This window comes from Macaca fascicularis, chromosome 1, assembly GCF_037993035.2.
Source record: "Macaca fascicularis isolate 582-1 chromosome 1, T2T-MFA8v1.1".
NCBI classification, from domain to species: Eukaryota; Metazoa; Chordata; class Mammalia; order Primates; family Cercopithecidae; genus Macaca; species Macaca fascicularis.
Genome location: NC_088375.1, coordinates 124,746,359 through 124,770,181, shown reverse-complemented (window position 1 = coordinate 124,770,181; position 23,823 = coordinate 124,746,359). Strand labels below are relative to the sequence as shown.

The following is a 23,823-nucleotide window of genomic DNA, read 5'->3' as shown; positions in this document are numbered from 1 at the left end:
GAGAAGACTGAGGGAGGAGCAGGGTTTGTTTTGAGGTGAGAGTGAGTTGGGGAATCAGTATCTCAGTTTTGAGCATTTTAGGTTTGTGAAATCTAAATACCTGCTAGAAATCTAGTATCAGGTAGATGGTTTAGATATATGAATCTGGAACCAAGGTTAGAAGCCAAGATTAGAGATCTAAATTTGCAAATCAGTAGTATAGAGGCAGTAAACACCAGCTTTGGAGCCAAACTGAATGCAGATTTCAGTTCTGCCACTTACTAACTGTGTAATTGTAGGCAAGTTACTTGACATCTGTCTGCATCATTAATCTCATCTGTAAAATAGGGATGATAATGTCTACTTCATAGGGTTGTTGTGAGGATTAGATTAGTTATTACAAACAAAGTGGTTAGAACAGCATGGCCGAGGTTACTCACTAGATGTTACCTGTTATGATTGGTTTATGAATAGTATTTAAGCCATGAGATTAGGGCCGGGTGCGGTGGCTCACTTCTGTAATCCCAGCACTTTGGGGGGCCGAGGCAGGTGGATCGCTTGAGCCCAGGAGTTCGAGAGCAGCCTGGTGAACATGGTGAAACCCCGTCTCTACTAAAAATACAAAAATTAGCCAGATGTGGTGGCGCGTGCCTGTAGCCCCAGCTACTCAGGAGGCTGAGGCAGGAGAATCACTTGAACCTGGGAGGCAGATGTTGCAGTGAGCCAAGATTGAGCCACTGCACTCCAGCCTGGGTGACAGAGCAAGAGTCTGTCTCCAAAAAATAAAGGCGATGAGATTAGATAACTTAGAGAATGAGTTTAGATAGGGAAAAGGGCCAAGGAGGGAGCCCTGAAGCAATACAACCTTTAGAATTCAGAAACTGGGCCAGGTGCGGTGGCTCACGCCTGTAATACCAGCATTTTGGGAGGCTGAGGCAGGCAGATCACCTGAGGTCAGGAGTTTGTGACCAGCCTGGCTAACATGGCGAAACCCTATCTCTACTAAAAATACAAAAATTAGCTGGGTATTAAGGTGGGAGCCTGTAATCCCAGCCACTCGGGAGGCTGAGACAGGAGAATTGCTTGAACCTGGGAGGCGGAGGTTGCGGTGAGCTGAGATTGTACCATTGAACTCCAGTCTGGGCTACAGAGTGGGACTCCATCTCAAAAAAAAAAAAAAAAAAAAAAAGGATTCAGAAACTGGAGAGAGGAGATTGAGGAGTGAAGTAGGAATCAAACCTGAAGGGTGTGTTGGCTAGAAGCCTTCCTAGTGAAGAAAATATTTCAACTTAGACAAATTCTGCTTGAGAGGCTAAGATGAGCAGCAAGAATTGACCAACTGGGTTTGTCAAGATGGAAGTTTTTGGAGACCTCGAGAAGTGGTTTCAGTAGAGTGGTGGGGATGAAAGCCTGATTAGCATAGCTGAGGGACAGAATTGAATGTACAAAATTGGAGGCACTGAGTGTAGATGGCACATTAGAGGAGTTTTGTTGCAAAGAGGGATAGAGAAAATGGAGTGGTAGCTAGAAGAAAATGTGTGGGGTCAAGGAAAGTTAGGGGTGTGTATGTGTGTTGAGTTAAAGATGGAAAATAGTATAGTAAGCTTGTATGCTGATGAGAATGACCCAGTGGAAATAAAAAATTGATCATATTTGAGACATGGGAAATATCATGGGAAATTGCAGCAGCCATGACCTTGAGTAGGTAAAATGAAGGTGCACAAGGGGAGAAGTTGATTTTAAAACATTGGCAGAGATTTTTCATCCGTTGATGAAGGTAGAGAATATTAATGGAGGTACAGATAGACTGGTAGATGTGGTTGTGGGAAAATGAGGTAGTTTTTTCTGATTGCTTTAATTTTTATGGAAAAGTAGGGCAGGATCATCAGCTGAGAGTCAGAAGTGGCAAGGGGTTTATAAAATTTGAGAGAGAGGAGGTGGTGTGATATAGGGATCTTGAAAGATAGGAAAATGAGTTGACTAGGGAAGATCTAGCAGGTGGCTTTGTCAAGGAGGTCAGAAGGCCAGCTTGACATTTGTGGTCATTTGTTTAAAGTGATTCCAGCTGGCTAAGGAGGGCAGGGTGGTCTTGAGATGGTGTATGGTGAGAAATTGATAGGCACAGTGCCTTCTCTGCTTCTATTTAAAACATCTTTAGTTCTGTGACTGATAGGATTGCCCTCAGAACATTTCTCTGGTATGGGCAGGCAGCAACAGAGGAATTAATAAAAATGAATAGACCAAAATATAATCATTACATTTTTGCCCATATTCAGTGTTTATATCATGTTTTATATAGTGAATGAGTTCCTCCAAAAGTTTATGTTGCCATCTGTCCTTGGATGTGCCTATTTTGCACAAATGATACCAAGCAAGCCCTAGGACACTTTCAATAAATTATACTTGGTTGCTGAGTTATGTAAAGAAAGTAAAATGCTGTAGTGGAGAAGCTGGATACATTTTCTTGATAGACATGAAAGCCTCACCAAAATTTTCCCTAGGACCCGTGGTTTCCATCAATCTAGAGTTATCATTCATGTTGATATTATACTTTTATGTTGATTACTGAGAAATTCAAAGTCTGGTTTTCTTTTCTTTCAGGTGCTGGAGAATCTGGTAAAAGCACCATTGTGAAACAGATGAAGTAAGTTGGAATGTGGCATTTTGTTAGACTAGGATTTCTCCTAATGCATATAAAATTCATAGTATCTTTTCATTTTAGGTCCACGCTATTGACTTGTGGTTTTCTTTGTTTTAAAGAATCATTCATGAGGATGGCTATTCAGAGGATGAATGTAAACAATATAAAGTAGTTGTCTACAGCAATACTATACAGTCCATCATTGCAATCATAAGAGCCATGGGACGGCTAAAGATTGACTTTGGGGAAGCTGCCAGGGCAGTAAGTGTTTCTCATTTCCTCTTCACTTGCTCTTATTCAGCAGATATAGTTTTAAGTTAAGCAAAATTTTTGCTTCATGTTTTAGGGAAATGAATTTAAGCAACAAGATAAAATGTAGTAAAGTACTTTGTGCTCACTTGAGAAGTGTTAGCAATCTACTTTAGAAGGTGTTAGATGTAACCACCCCAAGAGGAGTCTAGGAAATGGGATTCTGTGGATGCATCATAGGTTTCTGGGATAACTGTTCTATTCAGTTGCCTTTTTTTTTTTTTAACAGCACTGTTGACTTTTATAGTAGTTGATAATAGTACATTAAAATAATAATCTAAGAGAAAGGTTGCCATGATATGTAGCTCTGCTTTCTGAGGTGTACAGATTAAAGGCCAAAATCAGTCTTGCAGAATAAATTCTGTAAAGACATGAGCACTAAGTCCAAATTCTTGAATATCTAAGTCAGATATTCAAGAATACTATATACTACATGGAACCTTAGGCTATAGAATTGGCATATACCATGCCCTAGTATAATTCTTTAATGCCTTGCACATGTCAGCTATTTAAAAAGTTGTATTATTAATTATAATAATACTTAGTAGACCCTGAAGATCTAGTTTATAAAATTAGAGTATGTATAATTAGGATGTTTTATGCCATTGGGGAGGGGGCCAAAATGAAGGCAGGAGATCTTTGATATTGCTATCAGCTAAATTCCAGAAAAGGCTGGGAAATTATAGAATTATTTCCTACATCTAAGGGACTCACTGGCTGTGTTCAGAGTGTCATACTTACGTGCCATGGCAAAATAAAAGGAGATGATTTGGGAAGTCTGCCTGGAAAGGCAAAACCTATATGTCTATGAAGTCGCTTAGGAACTCTTATAAGCCACTTCCAACTTACCAAATGCGAATTTATATTTGATAAAAAGATAGGAAATTGTTGAGGGGAAATACTGAAAGGGTGGTCACAGTTGGATAGTGTTAGACTGGAAAGTGTCTTAGAAATGGCATAAAGGAAGAGGAGCTAGATTAGGGATTGTAAAATGAGAGATGAGTATCAAAAAATAAGAGAAAATATGTGAATGTGACTTTTATATTTTTGTAAAATATATCACATAGAAACTATTTTTCTATGCATCCGAGTGGGGAAGTTTGGCAGTCAAGCAAAAAAAAGCCTTTATCCTTGTCTTACCCTTTCCTATTCCTTCTCTCACCTCGTGCTTTTCTTTCCTTCTTTTCCTCTTTTTCTTCTTCATACCAGCTCTATCTGTGGTCTTATTTTCTTTTTCCCATTTCTCATTTCTCCCTGTTACCTAACTCTACTTCTCTGTTGTATTTGTTGTATCTGATAACAGGTCAGTAGTACTGTTATTTATTCTCTTCCCTCTCTCTGTTGGCTTTTTCTCCATCTCAGTTATTGATTCTTTTAGTTTGTCCCTTTTCTCTTTCCCTCTTTAATTTTATTCCCCACTGTCTGTCTTCCTTTATTTATCTCCCTACCCTTTCATTTCTTTTTTTTTTTTTTTTTTTTGAGACGGACTCTCGCCCTGTCACCCAGGCTGGAGTGCAATGGCACAATCTCGGCTCACTGCAACCTCCGCCTCCCGAGTTCAAGTGATTCTCCTGCCTCAGCCTCCCGAGTATCTGAGATTACAGGCGTGCGCCTCCACGTCCAGCTAATTATTGTATTTTTAGTAGAGATGGAGTTTCACCATGTTGGGCAGCCTGGTCTCGAACTCCTGACCTCGTAATCTGCCTGCTTCAGCCTCCCAAAGTGCTGGGATTACAGGCGTGAGCCACAGCGCCCGGCCTCGTTTCTTTCTGTTATCAAATAATTGTCATTAATCTTTGGGTCCTAACACTCCTGTGTCACCAGATGCAGTTGACGTCATTAATCCCTGTCAGGCCTCCTAAATCATCCAGCTTTCTGGTGTCCACATAACCTAATCTGTAATCCTATATTATAATTTTTAAATGTTTCTTTTTTTTTTCCTTCTGTGTGTAAGGTTTAATGTTTATAGCTCCTCTCTTATTGTCCTCTAGTGTTTTTGTTTGTTTGTTTGTTTGTTTTTTGAGACAGAGTTTTGCTCTTGTCACCCAGGCTGGAGTATAATGGCACGATCCTGGCTCACTGCAACCTCTGCCTCCTGGGTTCAAGCGATTCTCCTACCTCAGCCTCCCGAGTAGCTGGGATTACAGGCACCCGCCACTATGCCTGGCTAATTTTTGTATTTTTAGTAGAGACGGGGTTTCATCATGTTGACCAGGCTGGTCTTGAATTCCTGACCTCAGGTGATCCACTTGCCTCGTCCTCCCCAAGTGCTGGGATTACAGGCGTGATTCACTGTTCCCGGCCTCTACTCTAGTTTTTTATAGTTGGTTAGAGAGTGTGAATGGAAAAAAAGAAATAGAGCTGGGTGTGGAATAGGTTACTTTTTCACATCTGCTTAAGTGTGGGGGTGTAAAATTTATTATTAAGAGAGGCCTCTTCTCTTTTTTTTTTTTTTTTTTGAGACAGAGTTTCACTCTTGTTGCCCAGGCTGGGGTGCAATGGTGTGACCTCGGCTCTCTGCAACCTCTGCCTCCTGGGTTCAAGCGATTCTCCTGCCTCAGCCTCCTGAGTAGCTGGGATTACAGGCATACACCACCATGCCCGCCTAATTTTTTTGTATTTTTAGTAGAGACGGGGGTTTCTCCATGTTGGTCAGGCTGGTCTCGAACTCCTGACTTCAGGTGATCCATCTGCCTCGGCTGCCCAAAGTATTGGGATTACAGGCGTGAGCCACCATGCCTGGCCAAGAGGGACCTCTTTATAGACCTTTAGAGAGGGTTTATTGTGGGGAAGCAAGAGCAGGTCAGTGGAAGAAATTAAGTGATAAGAAAAAAGTGTTTCCTCCTAAAAGAATATTTATAGAGTCAGGACAGCAAAAAAAGTAGTAATAATTCCCTCTCTTTTGAAGTTTCTCAAATTAGAATTGTATTTTGTTTTTTTTTTTTTTAAGTAATGCTTAATAAGATGATTTGAATATGTGCGTGAGTATAGGTCAAATTTCAGAACCAAGGGATTATAAAGACTTCAAATGTTAAAGCACCATACCTTGCATGTGTAGAAGGACATGCTCACTGTTGAGTATGTTTGCCAATTTGTCTAATATTTCAACTTTTCTCTTTCATTTGTTTAAAATTTTATCTTTGAAAAGAAAGGGAGGGGCATATAGATGTCAGCTAAGGTTTCTTTTCTTTTTTTTTTTTTTTTTTTTTGAGATGGAGTTTTGCTTTGTCGCCCGGGCTAGAGTGCAGTGGCACCATCTCAGCTCACTGCAACCTCTACCTCCTGGGTTCAAGCAGTTCTCCTGCCTCAGTCTCCCGAGTAGCTGGGACTACAGGCACACCCACCACGCCCAGCTAATTTTTGTAGTTTTAGTAGAGACAGGGTTTCACCATGTTGGCCAGGATGGTCTCAATCCCTTGACCTCATGATCTGCCTGCCTCGGCCTCCCAAAGTGCTGAGATTACAGGCATGAGCCACCGCGCCCAGCCAGCTAAGTTTTCTTAGAGTTGAGCCTAGTCTACCGCCATGCCACCCTGAATGCGCCTGATCTCAGAAGCTAAATGACAGTGGGTTGAGCCTAAATATTACTAGAAAGAATACAGGAAAGGATCATAAAGGAGGAAATATTACTAGGTAAAAACCATTAGAGCTGGAGACCCAGAGTTTGGCAACAATAATTTGAATGCACTTTGGATGGTTTTCTTTTGGTAAGGTGGATGCACAAGTTCTGGTAATTCACGAGTCTTTGGAGTTTTTGGTTGTGAGTTCACCTGTGGTCTGAAATGACTTTTGTTTGTTAGTTTACTTGTCCTGATGACTACTTAAGATACAAATGATTGCTCCCTTTTCTCCTTTACTTTTTCTTTACATGTTATATACTTTTTAAATGTTTTATTTTTGTAGTTATTTGGAATCTCTCAAGGTAGATAAATATTAGATGTGGTTGGGAAAATCATCCTGTGAGACCTGTGTTTATTTTTAAACAACAAGTAGGGATGGATAGAATAAAGCAAAACAATAAAAATCTCATAATCCATTTCTGTCCTGTCTGTCACATATTTTATGTTTAAAAACTATAACAACCTAGAAAACTATGGCTATGTCTAGGCCCGGTGGCTCATGCCTGTAATCCCAGCACTTTGGGAGGCTGAAGCAAGTGGATCACCTGAGGTCAGGTGTTCGAGACCAGCCTAGCCAACATGGTGAAACCCCATCTCTACTAAAAATAGAAAAATTAGCTGGATGTGGTGGCAGACGCCTGTAATCCCAGCTACTTGGGAGGCTGAGGCAGGAGAATCACTAGAACCCAGGAGGTGGAGGTTGCAATGAGCAGAGATCACACCATTGCACTCCAGCCTGAGTGGCAAGAGCGAAACTCCATCTCAAAAAAAAAAAAAAAACTGTGGCTATGACTCATGAAGTTTTGGTTACTTTCTTTTCCTCCTGCTGCCTTCCTTTCCCTCTCTCAGAACATTATTATTATTCCTTTAGGGAAATCTAGGGACTGTTTGAATCTTTCCCTGAGGGATTTATTTCCCGCATTAGACTTCTAGACTCCTTAAGTGCCTCCATCTCCTCTCCTTGTTCTGCTCTCTGGGCTGAAGGCAAAGAAGATAATACTTTTTCTTAAACTTGATTAATGTTTTACTCCCTTTGAGGTGTTTAGACTTTAACTCTTATGTGCTAGTCTTTTTATTTCTATTTTTATTGTAGGCTTCCTTTAATAGAACGGGAATGTTTTACATAAGCCTGTCTCATAAACCAGTTTTTTTCTCTCAAAAATTATTAGCAATCTGGATGGAGATTTGTGGGCTGGCCAGAAATGATCTTTTCTGGGGATGGTGATGTGTGGAGGAGTGGTGGGGAAGTAAAATCATTTCTCAGCTCAGTTCTGGACTTAAAATGGTAGTGGAATGAGAATGAGGAAAGACTTAATTATAAATTCTGTCATGCTGGCCTGTCAGAAAAGGTCTCTGTAACAACACCTGTTTTAACATAACATGTAATGTGTGTATATTTTAAAGAGACTGTCATCAAGGCTGAAGGAAATGGAGAGTCATCTGTCTCTTTCTTAACTGCTTTCTTCAGGATGATGCCCGACAATTATTTGTTTTAGCTGGCAGTGCTGAAGAAGGAGTCATGACTCCAGAACTAGCAGGAGTGATTAAACGGTTATGGCGAGATGGTGGGGTACAAGCTTGCTTCAGCAGATCCAGGGAATATCAGCTCAATGATTCTGCTTCATAGTAAGTAATTTTTCTCCATGAAACTATAACAGAGAATAACTTGGTGACACTAGAGAAAGTTTAGTGCCCATCCTTAAGGAAATGTTTAAGTAATAGACACTCTTAGAAGTTTATAGGATGCTTTATAAAAATTGTCTAAGTTTAGGATTATAGAGCCCTTGGTCATTTGTATGATTTGGAGGAAAAAGTTCCCTCTTGGAATGTAAATGGGAGACTTGGCACCACTAAATTAGTTCCATGGCATTTTATTATAAGCAAGTGAAGGAGGAGAGACATCTATTGTGGCTGGGTTCTGAATCTGTTCCAACTCATAAGTTCTGTGTAAGAGCTTGGCACTGATAGCCAGCTAGAAAGGGAAATTAGAATTGTGGTATTCCTTTTTATGCAGCCAGCTCTCTGTGTCTGGGCTGCACCGTGGATTTCACTAATAAATATTTTGCCAGATCACAATAGTAGACTTTGTATAGAAAGAGGTTGAGTCATGGAATGAAGTTGAAGTATCTTTTTTGTCAAGGATATTATCTTGAGTGTTAACATAGTTTTAGAGAATTTGTAATGAATACTTATATAAAGCTATTACATGTTATCCCATTTTACCTCTTTTACATATACTTATTTATAAAACCTAGATTCAGAATTTTTTTTTTTTTTTGAGACGGAGTCTCGCTTTGTCGCCCAGGCTGGAGTGCAGTGGCGCGATCTCCGCTCACTGCATGCTCCACCTCCCACGTTCACACCATTCTCCTGCCTCAGCCTCCTGAGTAGCTGGGACTACAGGCGCCCGCCATGACACCTGGCTAATTTTTTGTATTTGTAGTAGAGACGGGGTTTCACTGTGTTAGTCAGGATGGTCTCGATCTCCTGACCTCGTGATCCACCCATCTCGGCCTCCCAAAGTGCTTGGATTATAGGAGTGAGCCACCGTGCCCAGCCCAGAATGTATTTTTTTAAATGTACTTTTGCGGGGCCTGGTGAGCACTTGTTATCTGTATTTCTCTTTGTACTTTTAAGCATTAGGGTTTTTTCTCCAATATTATTGTTTTCCTACTTTTCACATCATCATTCTAGCTTAAATTGTTACAAGAAGAAATTAAATGATATAGTCAGGCTGTGCATAAGGACAGGGATACATTCTGAAACATGCATCATTAGGTGATTTGTCATTGTGTGAACATCATAGACTATGCATACACAGAATTAGATGGTATAGCCTACTACACACCTAAGCTTTGTGGTATATCCTGTTGCCCCTAGACTGTGAACCTGTACAGCATGTTATTGTACTAAATACTGTAGGCAATTGTAACGTAATGGTAAGTATTTGTATATCTCAACATCTCTAAACATATAAAAGGGTAATAGGGCCCATGATGTCACTAGGGACTAGGAGTGTTTCAGCTCCATTATAATCTTACAGGATCACTAGCATACATTTATGGAGTCTGTTGTTGACCAAAACATTGTTATGCAGCGCATGACTGTATTTGAAAACTTTCTTATTCTTTCAGTGAGAACTTGACTTTAGAAACGTTTCAGGATTCTTGCCTACCTTTTAATAACATATTTTAGTTGCAGGTATTGAGAGCTTAAATAATTCTACCAGTGGTCAACAAAAGTAGATTATAATTGCTTTTTTCATCATTCATTCAGAAAGCTCTGAATCCTCTAACTACATGTGCTTACATTATAGAGATTTTCATAACAGTTGATCTAAGTTTGCCTCTTTACATTAGTGATAGTATTTGGTTTTATAGATCATTAATGATTCACTTATATTGGTGCCATCTGCTCATCAGTTTTCTAGCCTGAAATCAGCAAAGAATATAGTTTTGAAGCAGTCTTTTAATTATTTCCCTGAACAAATTAATTTTTTTTGGAGGTATTTACAATTTGTTTTTGGTTTAGATTTAAAAAACCCCCAAACCTCCCCAACTCTTCTGTTTATTGAAAGAAAACGGAAAATATTCTTACTCACTATAGTTCTCTTAATTTTAATAAATTAAACACCATTCTCTAATGTCCTGTCAAATGGTTAAACACACATGACCTATTAAGTTTAATTGTCTGAGGACTTTTGGTATAATTTGGTTTTGGTATTATACAGTATGCAGTTAATTTAGTATTACATTTCAGGAATTTTTCTTTACTAAAAACATTTCCTGTTCCTATTGTTTTAATTTTTTAAATTGGCCTTCACAGTTTAATTCTGTAGAATTAAACCTACTTTTGTGTCTGGGCACGTTGGCTCACGCCTGTAATCCCAGCACTTTGGGAGACCAAGGCAGGCGAATCACCTGAGGTCAGGAGTTTGAGACCAGCCTGGCCAACATGGTGAAAACCCATCTCTACTAAAAATACAAAAAATTAGCTGGGCGTAGTGGTGAGCATCTGTAATCCCAGCTGTTCAGGAGGCTGAAGCAGGAGAATCACTTGAACCTGGAAGATGGAGGTTACAGTGAGCCGAGATCACACCACTGCATTGCAGCCCGGGTGACAGAGTGAGACTCTGTCTCAAAAAAAAAACAACAAAAAGAAAAGAAAAGAAAACAAAAACCTACTTTTGTTAATGTATATAGACTCTATACTTTAATTGTCCTATGTTGGATTCGTATTTTTTCTTATTATTTATTTCTTTTTTTTAAGAGACGGGGATCTCACTCTGTCACTCAGGCTGGAGTACAGTGGCACCCTGCAGCCTTGACCTCTTGGGTTCAAGTGATCCTCCTGCTTCACTCAAGGGTAGGAGGATTAGCTAGGACTATAGGCGTGCACCACCATGCTTAGTTAATTTTTAAAATATTTTGTAAAGACAGGGGTCTCTTTATGTTGCCCAGGCTGGTCTTGAACTCCTGGCCTCAAGTGATCTTCCTGCCTTGGCCTCCCAAAGTGTTGGGATTACAGTCATGAGCCACCATGCCTGGCTTCTTATCTTTTCTATGATACTGAAGATCTGATTCTGTTTTGCCACTCTAGTAACTAGTAACAGGTTTAGAATAGGAACTAATTTAGTCTGTTGATTTGCTATGCACATGGTTGGCTTCACCAAGTAAAAGTAAGTGTGTCTTTTATTTAGTTATCTAAATGATCTGGATAGAATATCCCAGTCTAACTACATTCCAACTCAGCAAGATGTTCTTCGGACGAGAGTGAAGACCACAGGCATTGTAGAAACGCATTTCACCTTCAAAGACCTATACTTCAAGTAAGTCATTAGCCTTTTTGCTAGGTGTGCCAAATACAAGTATCTTTTGTTTTAGTTTACCATCTCTTAATCAGGGCAAAATTCCTCTGGGCAGTATTCCTTGGTTTAGAAACTTAACCTATTTATCAGCATTGTTTGAATATTTTAACTGAATGGGGGCCCAAACATCTCTTGTTTCTCCAAATAGCATCAAATGTTTGTGTCCATTTAGAGGAATTTAAATTCAAAAATAAATTGTAACTTGCCTCCCAGTAAAATTTTTCCTGTGATAACTGGTTTGTTTTAATTTTATTCTTTTCAGCTGCTTGTTAGACTCACCAAAACAGATATCGAATGTTTAATACGGTAACAATATTGAACTTATGAAAACCAGTTTTTTTGGTTAGTTACATGGTTTTGTTTTGCCATTTTGATATTAAAATAGGAATGCTTTTCTCCCCAGTGTCACTTCTTTTTGGTTTGAATTTCCCTTCCAGTTGAATGGAATGGAGCAAGTATTATCATGGCTCTTGAAGTAATTTGTGCGTAGTGTCATGTACAATTAAGTTCTTAGTACAGTGCAGAAATATGGGGATAGAGGTGTTTTGGGTTGGTAAGATGACATTTAAACAGTGATTTTTTTTGGTTTGTTTTTAAAATTTTATTTTTTAGAGACAGGGTCTTACTCTGTCATCTTATCTGGAGTGGAGTGGTGTGATCATGGCTCACTGCAGCCTTAACCTCCTGGGCTCAAGTGATCCTTCTGCCTCAGCCTTCCAAGTTGCTGGGACTGTAGGCTCATGCCACTGTGCCTGGCTAATGTTTACCAAAAAAAAATATGTAGAGACAGAATCTCTCTTTATTGCTCAGGCTGGTCTCAAACTCCTGGGCTCAGGTGATTCTCCCACCTTAGCCTCTCAAAGTGCTGGGATTGCAGGTGTGAGCCACCATGCCCAGTCCAACTGTGATAGTTTGAGAGAGAGAAAATTCTAGTATTCTAATACAAATAACTTTCTCATTAGCATTAGTAATTCTTTTTTTTTTTTTTTTTTTTTTTTTGAGACGGAGTCTTGCTCTGTCGCCAGGCTGGAGTGCAGTGGTGCAATCTTGGCTCATTGCAACCTCTGCCTCCCGGGTTCAAGTAATTCTCTTGCCTTAGCCTCCTGAGTAGCTGGGAGTACAGGCGCCCGCCACCACGCCTGGCTAATTTTTTTTTTTTTTTTTGTACTTTTAGTAGAGATGGGCTTTTACCGTGTTAGCCAGGATGGTCTCTATCTCCTGACCTCGCGATCCGCCCGCCTCGGCTTCCCAAAATGCTGGGAGCCACCATGCCTGGCAGCATTAGTAATTCTAAAACAAGCCTCAGCTTGTCTCTGTGTTAATGGTCTTTTATAAATATTAGAAATGTTTTTTTGGTTCCTATTTTCTTCTTTCGTGACCTTTGAGATTAGGAGTAAACTTTTCTCCTTCAATATACCATGTGTTCTTTAGTTATGTTATTATGCTTATATGTAGAATGTGATGTTCGGCATTATTGCATACAGATGTAACTACTACCTCAGAGCCTGTCAGGTTTTTGGTCTGAAACCAGCTCTTACACAGGATTTGTGAAATCCACATAGGGTTTACTTATTACTAGATACCAGTCAGGGTCTTGAAATCCTAATACACTAAACTAGATTTTTTCCTGGTGCAGGAAAATAGCAGTTCAGCTCTGAATGCTTTTAGAATAGACTTGCTGCTTGTCGTTAGTACTGATGAATTTATTTAGCAAGAGCAGCAAAGACCACGTGGATTATCACTCATAAGATGATAAGAATGAGATTTCTTTGTATAAGGTTTGTAATCTACTTATAATTAAAAGTTGTGATCATTATTTAGTGTTGGAAACTTTCTTATTGGTGTTGTTATATAGATCAATCTTTAGTTAGGCAAATCCTAACTGTCCTGTCTTTTTATGCCATAATCAATAGCCAGATCTGATTAAGGTGCCACACCTACTTGATTGTTGGCATGTAGTTATCTTGTTATGAAGTACTATCATTTCTTCCTTTTCCTCTTCTCTCTAGGCAAAACTACTATCCATTTATTCAAACATTTATTGAGCATCTACCATATGCAAGGCATTGTGTAATTGCTTACTTGCCTCTCAGTTAATGAGGTAATGTTTATGAAATGTTGATCTCTTAGTGAATGATATTGTAAATGTTAATATGTGCTAAAAGCCCACCTTGGAACTTCACAGTGTTGTATAGACTTTGTAGAGAAAATGGGGGAGTAAATTGAAGTTATTGGTGTGTCTCCCCTTGAGACTTCCATAGTGAAATATATGATGTTAGCCTTCCTAAAACCTGTATTATGACCCTATATTAAAGCCAACTTGTGATTACATCATTTCAAGTGTCATGACCAAAGGTCAAAAAGAATTGTGCAAGATCAGCCCAAAGGAAGAGTTGGGTCATAAAGAGATAATTCCTTTCAAGCATACATTGAGAAATCACCAACTGTGTCTTATTTCTTTCAATTTCTGGGCAAAAACATCTCTGGAAATGTAGGCCTCTAGTCACTATTGATCTTATACATTAAACCAGTTCAGCAGAGTTTAGCCTTTAAAAATTTTATCATTTTCTTCAAACACAGATCACAGAGTAACAATTTGCATGTATACGTCATTAGACCTAAGTATCAGCTAAAACACAAAGCAGTGCAGGTCTTCTTTTTACTGTAGGAGGTAGTTGAGGATGCTGTTGATGGAAGTTCAGCAGTTGACTCAGAATACCAAGTAAGTCGCCCAGAAGAGAGTATTGGACTAAAACTGATCTGGAGTGGAACATAAAGTTTGTGAACAGTTGAGACTTTGTTTTTATTAATTAGGTTTAAGTAAGACTTGGAGTTTGGAAATGTTGGTCAAGGCTGTTTTTCGGTTATTGGGTTCATAGAATCCTACCATAAAAATATAATTTATTTGTTTTTACAATTAATCTCCAAATTTTTTTTTAAGGTAAGGAAAACAAACTTAGTAGGAAGAAGTTATGGAAGCAGAGTGCACATTGGGCATTTATAGGCAAACCATTTTGAGAGTCAGAACATGGGTGCTGGAGTTAGAGTGCCTAGGTTCAGATCCCCAGTCCCTGTTTGTTAGTAGTGTACCTTTGAGCAAATCATTTAACATTGAATGTGCCTCAATTTCTTTATCTGTATAATTGGGGTAATAATAATAGTACTTATAGGAGTGTTACAAGGGCAAAATGAGTTAAGATGTTTAGTAGTAGTGTCTGGCACCATGGTAAGCACTCAATAAATATGCCATTATTATTATTATCTCAAACTGTATTATTTAGCTCTTTGCTTTTCCTATCTTTTCCCCTCCTTCCTTTAATCCATTTCAGTGCTTATTCTGCTGACTTTTCACACATCTGGTACAAGCTTTGATAGAGAGGAGGCTCAACAGTCTGTCTAAAATTAGAATCTAGATTATTCACAAATTTTATTTTCTCATGTTGTTGTCTTGTACTTTTAGCCAAGGTAATTATTTTGACTGCATTTAATCTATTCCTTGTTTGTCTTCTATTATAAGTGAAGTTTTGAATATGTAATAGTGGGAAGTTTCCTAATTATTTCAGTTTAGGGAGAGGTGTATGTGTGACCTTGCTGAATTTGTGCTTTCTTTCCCCTTGCCAGGATGTTTGATGTAGGTGGCCAAAGATCAGAACGAAAAAAGTGGATTCACTGTTTTGAGGGAGTGACAGCAATTATTTTCTGTGTGGCCCTCAGTGATTATGACCTTGTTCTGGCTGAGGATGAGGAGATGGTATGTTGGAGCTTCTGGTAAAAAGCCTGTCTAATGTAACCAGGAAATAGAAAATAACTTATTAGGAAGATTGTCTGCATCCATTTGCTCATTCAGTCAAAACTTAGTATCTTTACTTTTTTTGATCTGTGTCCTGTTACTCTAAAAAAGATGTTATAGGCACATTGAGTATGTGGAAAGGATGTTAGCCAGCCCTTCCTCCTACCTCCTCTCGCCTCAAAATTACACAAATGAGGACTGACACTCAACTTTATCTTATTGGTGTTTGACTTATTTCCATTAATGCCATTCAGTGCTGCAAAACTTGTTGGTTTATCTTTTTCTTTAAGTTAATCCACTTTTACTATTTGCTACTGACCTATCATCCTTTCTTTCTTTTTCAGAACCGAATGCATGAAAGCATGAAACTGTTTGACAGCATTTGTAATAACAAATGGTTTACAGAAACTTCAATCATTCTCTTTCTTAACAAGAAAGACCTGTTTGAGGAAAAAATAAAGAGGAGTCCGTTAACTATCTGTTATCCAGAATACACAGGTAAGAGGTTATGAAAGACTTTGTTGGAGGTACACATCTTACTTAGATTGACACTTTGGTGGCATTCATAAAACTGCCTTTTTTTTTTTTTTTAAGTGATTGACGGAGAGTATTCAGTGGTAGTGGCATTGGCATTAAGCCTGTGATTAAAACCCCCTAAGTCAAGAGTGCCATATCAGACACAATTGAATTTTCTGTGTTTATTTTAAATTTCTCTCTTCATTTTTTGAGGAAAATAAAAAAGGAGAAAAAGTAAATTTGGGAGCTGGGCATGGTGGCTATAATTCTAGCTACTTGGAAGGTTGAGGCAGGAGGATCATTTGAGCCCAAGAGTTTGAGGTCAGCCTAGGCAACATAGTGACACCCTGTCTCACAAAAAATAAAGTAAAACTTGGTATATGTCGAAGAAAATACAAGGGTAAGTTGTAATCATTGTGCCCAAGAAACTGACATGTAGTTGCCGAGGGACATAAATAAATTTATTGTAGTGTAAAATGTGCATTAACAGAAATGGAATAGAAGTGGTTACTTCTGATGGGGTCAGTGTAGTCTTTTTCTAGAGTGGCTAAGAGGATGAAATAGAAATCATCAGGCAGACAGGGGAATAAAAGCATTTTAGAAAAGAGGAATTGCATATATGAAAATATGGAAGTAGGAAAATGGTGTGACCAGTCGTGGAACTCAGAAGGAGTTTGGTATTACTAGAGTTTACAGTGGCAGGGAAGAAGTGGTTGGAGAGATGGTCAGAGATCAACTCATGGAGGGCCTTATATCTCATGCTGAGACAATGATAATCAGTTGAAGGTTTAATATCCTTCCATGATCCATATCATGGGGTACATGATATAGAAGAAACTGTGCTTTAGAAAGATTATGCAATAAATAATAAAGATAGTAGTAGATTTGAATTAGTAAGAACTCAGGATGGAAATAAAAACTCTTGATGGGGATTAAGGGATAGATCTTAGAACCCAAAGGCAAGAATGGACAGGTCTTAGAATGGAATTAGAACTAGGAAATAATTGTGAGGAACCCTGGAAGCACTCTTTATCCCCATCTTTTTTCTCTCCTCTGTGTATCTTTTTTATTATTCTTTCTCTCCTTACCGGCTTTCTCTGCTATTCAGTTTATGTGATAACAGCTTGGTCACAGTTTCTGTATCTCTGTTAAAAAGATCAGACTAGGCCGGGCGTGGTGACTCACACCTGTAATCCCAGCACTTTGGGAGGCTGAGTGGATCACGAGGTCAGGAGATTGAGACCATCCTGGCTAACACAGTGAAACCCCGTCTCTACTAAAAATACAAAAAAAAAAAAAAATTAGCTGGGCATGGTGGTGGGCACCTGTAGTCCCAGCTACTCGGGAGACTGAGGCAGGAGAATGGTGTGAACCTGGGAGGCGGAGCTTGCAGTGAGCCGAGATCGCGCCACTGCACTCCAGCCTGGGTGACTGAGCAAGACACCACCTCAAAAACAAAAACGAAAACAAAAAAAAGATAAGACTAGACTGGGATTGCTTGGCCTTGGTTTCAATTCCAAGGAGAGAGATTCTGGCCATGGTTAAGTCAGACAGAAATCTGTAGGCCAATCAGTTGAGGTCAGGGGCAGAAATACAACCTGCCAGGGATGGATCACTATGAAACTAGGAGATCAGAGTCAGGTATTTCCAGAGAATAGGAACTCTTATTAGCAGAGACACTGTAAATGCTTTCTATAATAAAGTGAGGCCGGGTGCGGTGGCTCATGCCTGTAATCCCAGCACTTTGGGAGGCCGTGGTGGGTGGATCATGAGGTCAACAGATCGAGACCATCCTGGATAATGTGGTGAAACCCTGTCTCTACTAAAAATAGAAAAATTAGCTGGGCATGGTGGCGCGCACCTGTAATCCCAGCTACTCGGGAGGCTGAGGCGGGAGAATCGCTTGAACCCAGGGGGCGGGGGTTGCAGTGAGCTGAGATTGCACCACTGCACTCCAGCCTGGAGACAGAGTGAGTCTCCATCCGTCAATCAATCAATAAAGTGAAGGGGTAAAGCAGGGTTAAGGAAATGGGAAGAGTCAGAGGTACTCCCAGGTTTCTGTCTTGGATGCTGGTGCTGTGACCTGAATTCATATTTAGGAATGTTGATTTTAAATTATTTATGGAACATCGAAATAATATCTCATGGGCAGTTATATTTGAGGTTGGGGAGAGGTTGGAGTTTGAGATCATCAGTAATGAAAACATGGAAATGGGTGAAATGACCTATGGAGAGAATAATATAGAATGAGGAGAAAAAGGACCACAGATAAAATGAGAGAGAATAGCAGCCTCTATTGGCAGGAGAGAAAGAAAGATATCATAACCAAAAGGAGAGCTTAAAAAGTGAGTTGATTAAATATTTCAGTCAACAGTGTTATCTGCAGATAAGTAAGATAAATACTGAAAAATGGCCTTGGAGTTAACAGTTAGGAGGTCGGTGACCTGCTCTTGAGAGCAGTGTCAATGGAAAGGTGAGTACAGTGAGTTACAGAGTGGAAAGTGAAGAAAGAAGACAAGTGTAGACTACTCTTGAGCAACGTGGTAAAAGGGAGAAATTTAAGAATGTTTATAGGTTGAGGGCTAAGATCCTATAAGCAAAAGAGGTGTTGAAAAAACAGATGTAATTGAAGGAGCAAGATTTGCAAGCAGGTGGGAAAAAAGGAATTAAGAGTCTAAGTAGGATAAATGGATAAACAAATTGTGTTATATACATACAATGAATATTATTTACCCAAGAAAAGGAATAATAATAGATGGTACAACTTGTATGAAACTCAAAACACTGTGCTAAGTAAAAGAGGCCGATACTTCTATTATATGATATATCCAAAATAGGCAAATCCATAGAGACAGAAAGCATATTAGTGGTTATGAGAATTGGGAGAATGGGAAGAAAAGGGAGTGATTACTTAATGGGAATAGGGCATTGAAAAAGTTTTGTCGCTAGAGAGAGGTGGTGATTGCATAACATTGTGAATACACTAAGTGCCACTGAATTGTACACTTTAAAATGGTTAAATATCTGTTATGTTAATTTTCCTCAATTTTTTAAAAGAGTATAGGTAGAGCAATTGATTTTTGAGGAAGAAGACACCTCTAAGACCAGAAGTACAAATAAGTGCAGATATGTAACATTTTGAGTGAGGTGGTAGGACAAAAAGTTGAGATGTAGTTTAATCCTCATGGCCTCTGTTTTCTTAAGGAAGTTGGAAATGTGGTTACCTGTTCAGAGTAAAGAACAGAGGGAAGGTGAATTTATAGAAAGCAACCAAGTTTTAGGATTGGGGGAGAGAGATGTAAGACAAGTAAAAGAATCGGCATTAATGTTGAAGGCCCAGCTTAGAGTCTTCACACAAAGCAAAGAGCCTTTAATATCGTATCCATTTTCTTTGTTGTTGTTAACTTCCAAGCCTATCCTCCATTGTCTTCGTTCTACGTACAGATTCTTACAGTCCTTATTTGCCAGGTATTAGTATCTGTTCCTAGCAGACAAAATTCACTTTTCACTCATCTGCCTCTAATTTACAGAGGTTGTTTTCCAGATTTTAAGAACCTGCTTCAAGCACCTACAAAGCTGTTTTCCTTCAGTTCTTTAAATATTTTAATTAATATTCTTTTCCTTTCCTTTTTTTTTTTTTTTTTGAGACAGTGTCTTGCTCTGTCTCCCAGACAGAAATGCAGTGGCATGATCTCGGCTCACTGAAACCTTCGCCTCCCAGATTCAAGTGCTTCTTGTGCCTCAGCTCCACTACAGGTGCCCACCACTAGGCCTAGCTAATGATTTTTTGATTTTTAGTGGAGATGGGGTTTCACTGTGTTGGCCAGGCTGGTCTCGAACTCCTGACCTCAAGCGATCCACCTGCCGCAGCCCCAGGTGTGAGCCACCCCACCCAGCTCCTTTTTTCTTAAGCTCCATTTTGTTACCTGGTCTTCTTTATATCTTTGTTATTGATATTTTTGTTATGCTTAATGCTACTGAAAATAGCCTCTAGTTTATTGGAATAATGAATTGTCTTTGTTGCGTTTCCCTGGCTTTATAGCCAGTTTCTAAGGCTACTCTAAAGGTTCCATAAGTAGACAAGATGGTGTAAAAAGCAGGTGATTTAAGGGTATTAATTACAAATGTTGTTGAGACAGCTTTTACTTTTGGTTCCTGCCACCTTTCTTTTTGTAAAAAATAAGAGCTTTATTGATATATAATTCAGAAACCCTAAAATTCACTCTTTTAAAGTGTATTGCTTTTCCTTACTTAAATTATTACCTTAAGGCTTTGAAGCTAAACCTCCTTAAAACTGTGGAATGATTTTGAAAAGAACAATTTACCCTGTTGAATTCCTTTTTTTGTTTGTTTTAATACAAACAATCCCATAGCATTTATTGCCATCTTGTAGTAACATAAGGGTAATCAAAACAATATGAATAAATGTTCATATTGGACAAAGGACATCTAAAAGCAAACTGTATCCTTCTCAACAATTTCTCACTTCATTGATCCTTTCTAGTTGGAAACACTTTGTAGCGGAGTAATATTATCTCCTTTTAGCATGATCCAACCCAGTTGTTTTAAAAAATATGGAACGCTTCATGAATTTGCGTGTCATCCTTGTGCAGTGGCCATGCTAATCTTCTCTGTATTGTTCCAATTTTAGTACATGTGCTACCGAAGTGAGCACTACCCTGTTGAATTTTTATTCCAAGATCACTCCAAGGAACACAGCCTCTCTCAGACCTTTGAAGCAGTTGTGTTCCCTAGAAATGCACCTTCCTACTTTCCTAGTTTCCCTTTATACTTTCTAGATTTTTTTTTAGCTGAAAAGTCTAAATGAAAGGGTAAAGAGAAACAACGTTATGTTTTCTTCAATCTTTGTGTGTGATGATTTTATTTTAGTTACCATGAGAGTCTACTCTCATGAAGAACCTAATTATAGAAACATCTAATGATTATAGAAATAGAGAATTCTATTCATATTTAATTGGGTTATGTTTCCTCTCCATAAGTAAATGGTAATGGTCTGACTTAGTTGAGTTCAGGCAGCTGTTACAATTTGAACTGAGAGTACGGGGTGTCTGTTTTAGGTTCCAATACATATGAAGAGGCAGCTGCCTATATTCAATGCCAGTTTGAAGATCTGAACAGAAGAAAAGATACCAAGGAGATCTACACTCACTTCACCTGTGCCACAGACACGAAGAATGTGCAGTTTGTTTTTGATGCTGTTACAGATGTCATCATTAAAAACAACTTAAAGGAATGTGGACTTTATTGAAAAGCATGGATGTTAGTGAAAGGTAAAGTTTCATACAAGGTAGTTATAGTGCTATAGTGATGTCTGTTAGCTTTGTAAAGTTTTTCTAATTAAGAATCTTCTTCTCTTCTAGTTACTACAGTGTGGAGTGTTGAGACCAGACACCTTTTGCTGTCTTACGGGGCAGCTACAAGCATGAACGGGACCAGGGAATGGCAGCAGCATGCAGAATCTTAGCACTCTTTAGCACAATCTTCTATATTAGGGAACTTTTAATTGACATGAGATGCTAAAGTCAGACATTGGAATTGGAAGAACTGTAAAGTGTGATTTGATCATCAAGACATCACTTGGATTTCTTAATCTTAAATGCTTATGGAAGATGTGAAGTTGAGGTGCTGCATTCTAAAACTTCAATATGTAGCTTACTCTTTTTTTCCCCCTTCTTAACAAACCACCAGTGGTTCATTTTTAGGGTTTTTTCATCAAGAGAAGAATAACTTTACTAAATTTTATTTCTTTATTTGCAAAAGAATCTTTATTAAAACACAATGTTAACTATGCACATGATGTGACCAGATCATCTTGAAAATATTCCTCTTTAGTAGGAACTCTTTGTTTGTAACTCTTGGTGTGGTCAGAATATAATACTTCCATAATTACTTATAATTCTTTCCAGTTACTGGGGCTATGCATACAACTTTTTTGATGAAATTTATGTTATTATCCTGCTCAAAGTACCATTATGGTTTCCATATGGTAATTACATTGGAAAGTTCTGCAATAAGATTCTAGTTCTCTCTTTTCTTTAAGCTTATGGTTGAAGGTTAACTTTGTTTATGCAGATTACCAAATTACTGCTGTGATGTAGTATGATAAAGTCAGCTTCTTGGATACAGACATGCCTGGGACAGCTGCCAATCAGAAATGCAAATTGCTAAATTCCAAACAGAACCAGTGACTTTGCTGCTACATATTTACTAAATTGACCACTTTGATTCTTGCTTGTTTGTCTCAGTTATAGGGAGTTTTGTACAAGGTGCCTCTTGTTTTCCATCTTCATGGCCTTTTCTGTTGAGAGACATCTAAAGTGTATTAACAGTGCATGCTTTTACTTTGTAAATGTGGTGCCAAATCCCTGTTTGCCATCGTTTTTACTGTAGCAGTGTTAACTGTAGTAATCCTTAGTCAGTATGTTCTTTTGCTGAAACTGTTGCATTTTGGGACTTTTTCCCACTTTGTCATGTGTACATTTTTAATCTGTTATAGTTGGCAGCAGTATTAAAATGGTGAGTAAAGAGCCCAGGTTTGCTCCTGTTTGTAACTAGTCTTTAATGGAAATACTGTCTTCTGTTTCCTTTTGCCTTTGCAGAATGTGTTTTAGCCTTTGTCTGAGAATGGGTTTAGGTAGAAGGGTTTCCTGAAGGTCTAGTCCTTTGGTGTAATAGTATTGTTGAACCTTAGGTTTTATGTTATATCTGCATACAAGTGAATGTGATCATCATTCATTTTGCAGATTTACATTTTGCTTGTGTGGAGAGTTATATTCACTTCAACCTACAGACCCTTTTGTATAATGTACAGCAAATGTCATTAAATATTGAATGCTCTATTGGGGGAAGACAAATGAAGAGAATGCATTTTGAGCATTTCAAATCAAAAGTTTGAGCAGTGCCTTTTGGGGTCCAATCTTTTCGGATTGGATTCTATATCATCTTTTGATGTGACCTTTCACTAGTTTACAGAAAAAGGTTGGTGTCAACAAAAAAGCAAGTCATAGCAGTTCAGTGCCTTTGTTGGTTGTTTTTAACTTTTTTTCTGATTCTTTTTGGAAAATCATAGCTTACAGATGGTATAACTGTATTATATAATGAAATTTCCTTTAGATTTGGGAAAACTTGATCTGAAAGAAAATTATCAGCTTCAGTTGGTGATTGATTCAATGCCCACAATGTAAACAGGGTTGGTAGTTCTTACTCATTTTGAATATATCTTTTCCTTATTGTATTCTGTAATATAGGATCATCTGGAAACGAGAACTGGTGGAATATTATTTTCAACTTTAGTCTTTCTATATTGTGGACTAATGGAATGGTGTTATTGATAATCTAAAATAACCAATAATCCAAAAAAGTTCATTTTATTTTGAATTTGTATTTTCATTTGAATATCTATCTGATATGTTAAATTTTTAGCCCTTCTGTTAAAGAAAAATAGCAGGTCCCCATTTTCTGCCTTTGTACCATTTACATTTGCTCTCTGTTTGTTTACATGAAGATCACTCTTATTTCACCATCCCAAATAACTTATCTAAATGCACATTCCTTGAGGACACAGGGAGACAATTTAAGTCAGTGGTCTTTAATATGACTTAAGTAAAAATCACTTGGACCCATCTAAGAGATTGACTTTTGGCTGGTGGGCTGGCAATCGATTTTTTTTTTTTTTTTTTTTTTTTTGAGACGGAGTCTCGCTCTGTTGCCCAGGCTGGAGTGCAGTGGCGCTATCTTGGCTCACTGCAAGCGCCGCCTCCCAGGTTCACACCATTCTCCTGCTGGGACTACAGGTGCCTGCCACCACGCCCAGCTAATTTTTTTGTATGTTTTAGTAGAAACGGTGTTTCACCGTGTTAGCCAGGATGCTCTTGATCTCCTGACCTCGTGATCCACCCGCCTCGACCTCCCAAAGTGCTGGATTACAGGTGTGAGCCAGCGCACCCGGCCGGCAATTTATAATTTTTAAAAGGTGATTTTGATTACCAGTCAGGCTTGAAAATCACTGGTTTGTATTGAAACAAAAGATATTTTCTTGTAGCAGGGCTAAAATGTGAGATGAAACATTAAATCTACTAGC

At 38.6% G+C, this 23,823-nt stretch overlaps 1 protein-coding gene and 1 non-coding gene across 2 annotated transcripts in view; one reads left to right on the top strand and one right to left on the bottom strand.

Moving 5' to 3' along the window:
• Positions 1-22,268, top strand: part of GNAI3 (G protein subunit alpha i3) — a 47,171-nt gene extending 24,903 nt beyond the window's left edge. Inside the window, exons 2-9 of the mRNA XM_005542465.5 lie at positions 2,581-2,623; positions 2,740-2,881; positions 8,018-8,175; positions 11,249-11,377; positions 15,038-15,167; positions 15,551-15,704; positions 20,801-21,013; positions 21,104-22,268. Of these exons, the coding sequence (XP_005542522.1) occupies positions 2,581-2,623; positions 2,740-2,881; positions 8,018-8,175; positions 11,249-11,377; positions 15,038-15,167; positions 15,551-15,704; positions 20,801-20,991 (947 nt within the window). The 3' untranslated portion in view covers positions 20,992-21,013; positions 21,104-22,268. The remainder of the gene's footprint in view (positions 1-2,580; positions 2,624-2,739; positions 2,882-8,017; positions 8,176-11,248; positions 11,378-15,037; positions 15,168-15,550; positions 15,705-20,800; positions 21,014-21,103) is intronic.
• Positions 20,291-20,397, bottom strand: LOC123570824 (U6 spliceosomal RNA). The gene has a single exon (XR_006695035.1). It is a non-coding gene; the product is annotated as a U6 spliceosomal RNA (small nuclear RNA).
• Positions 22,269-23,823: the final 1,555 nt, after the last annotated feature.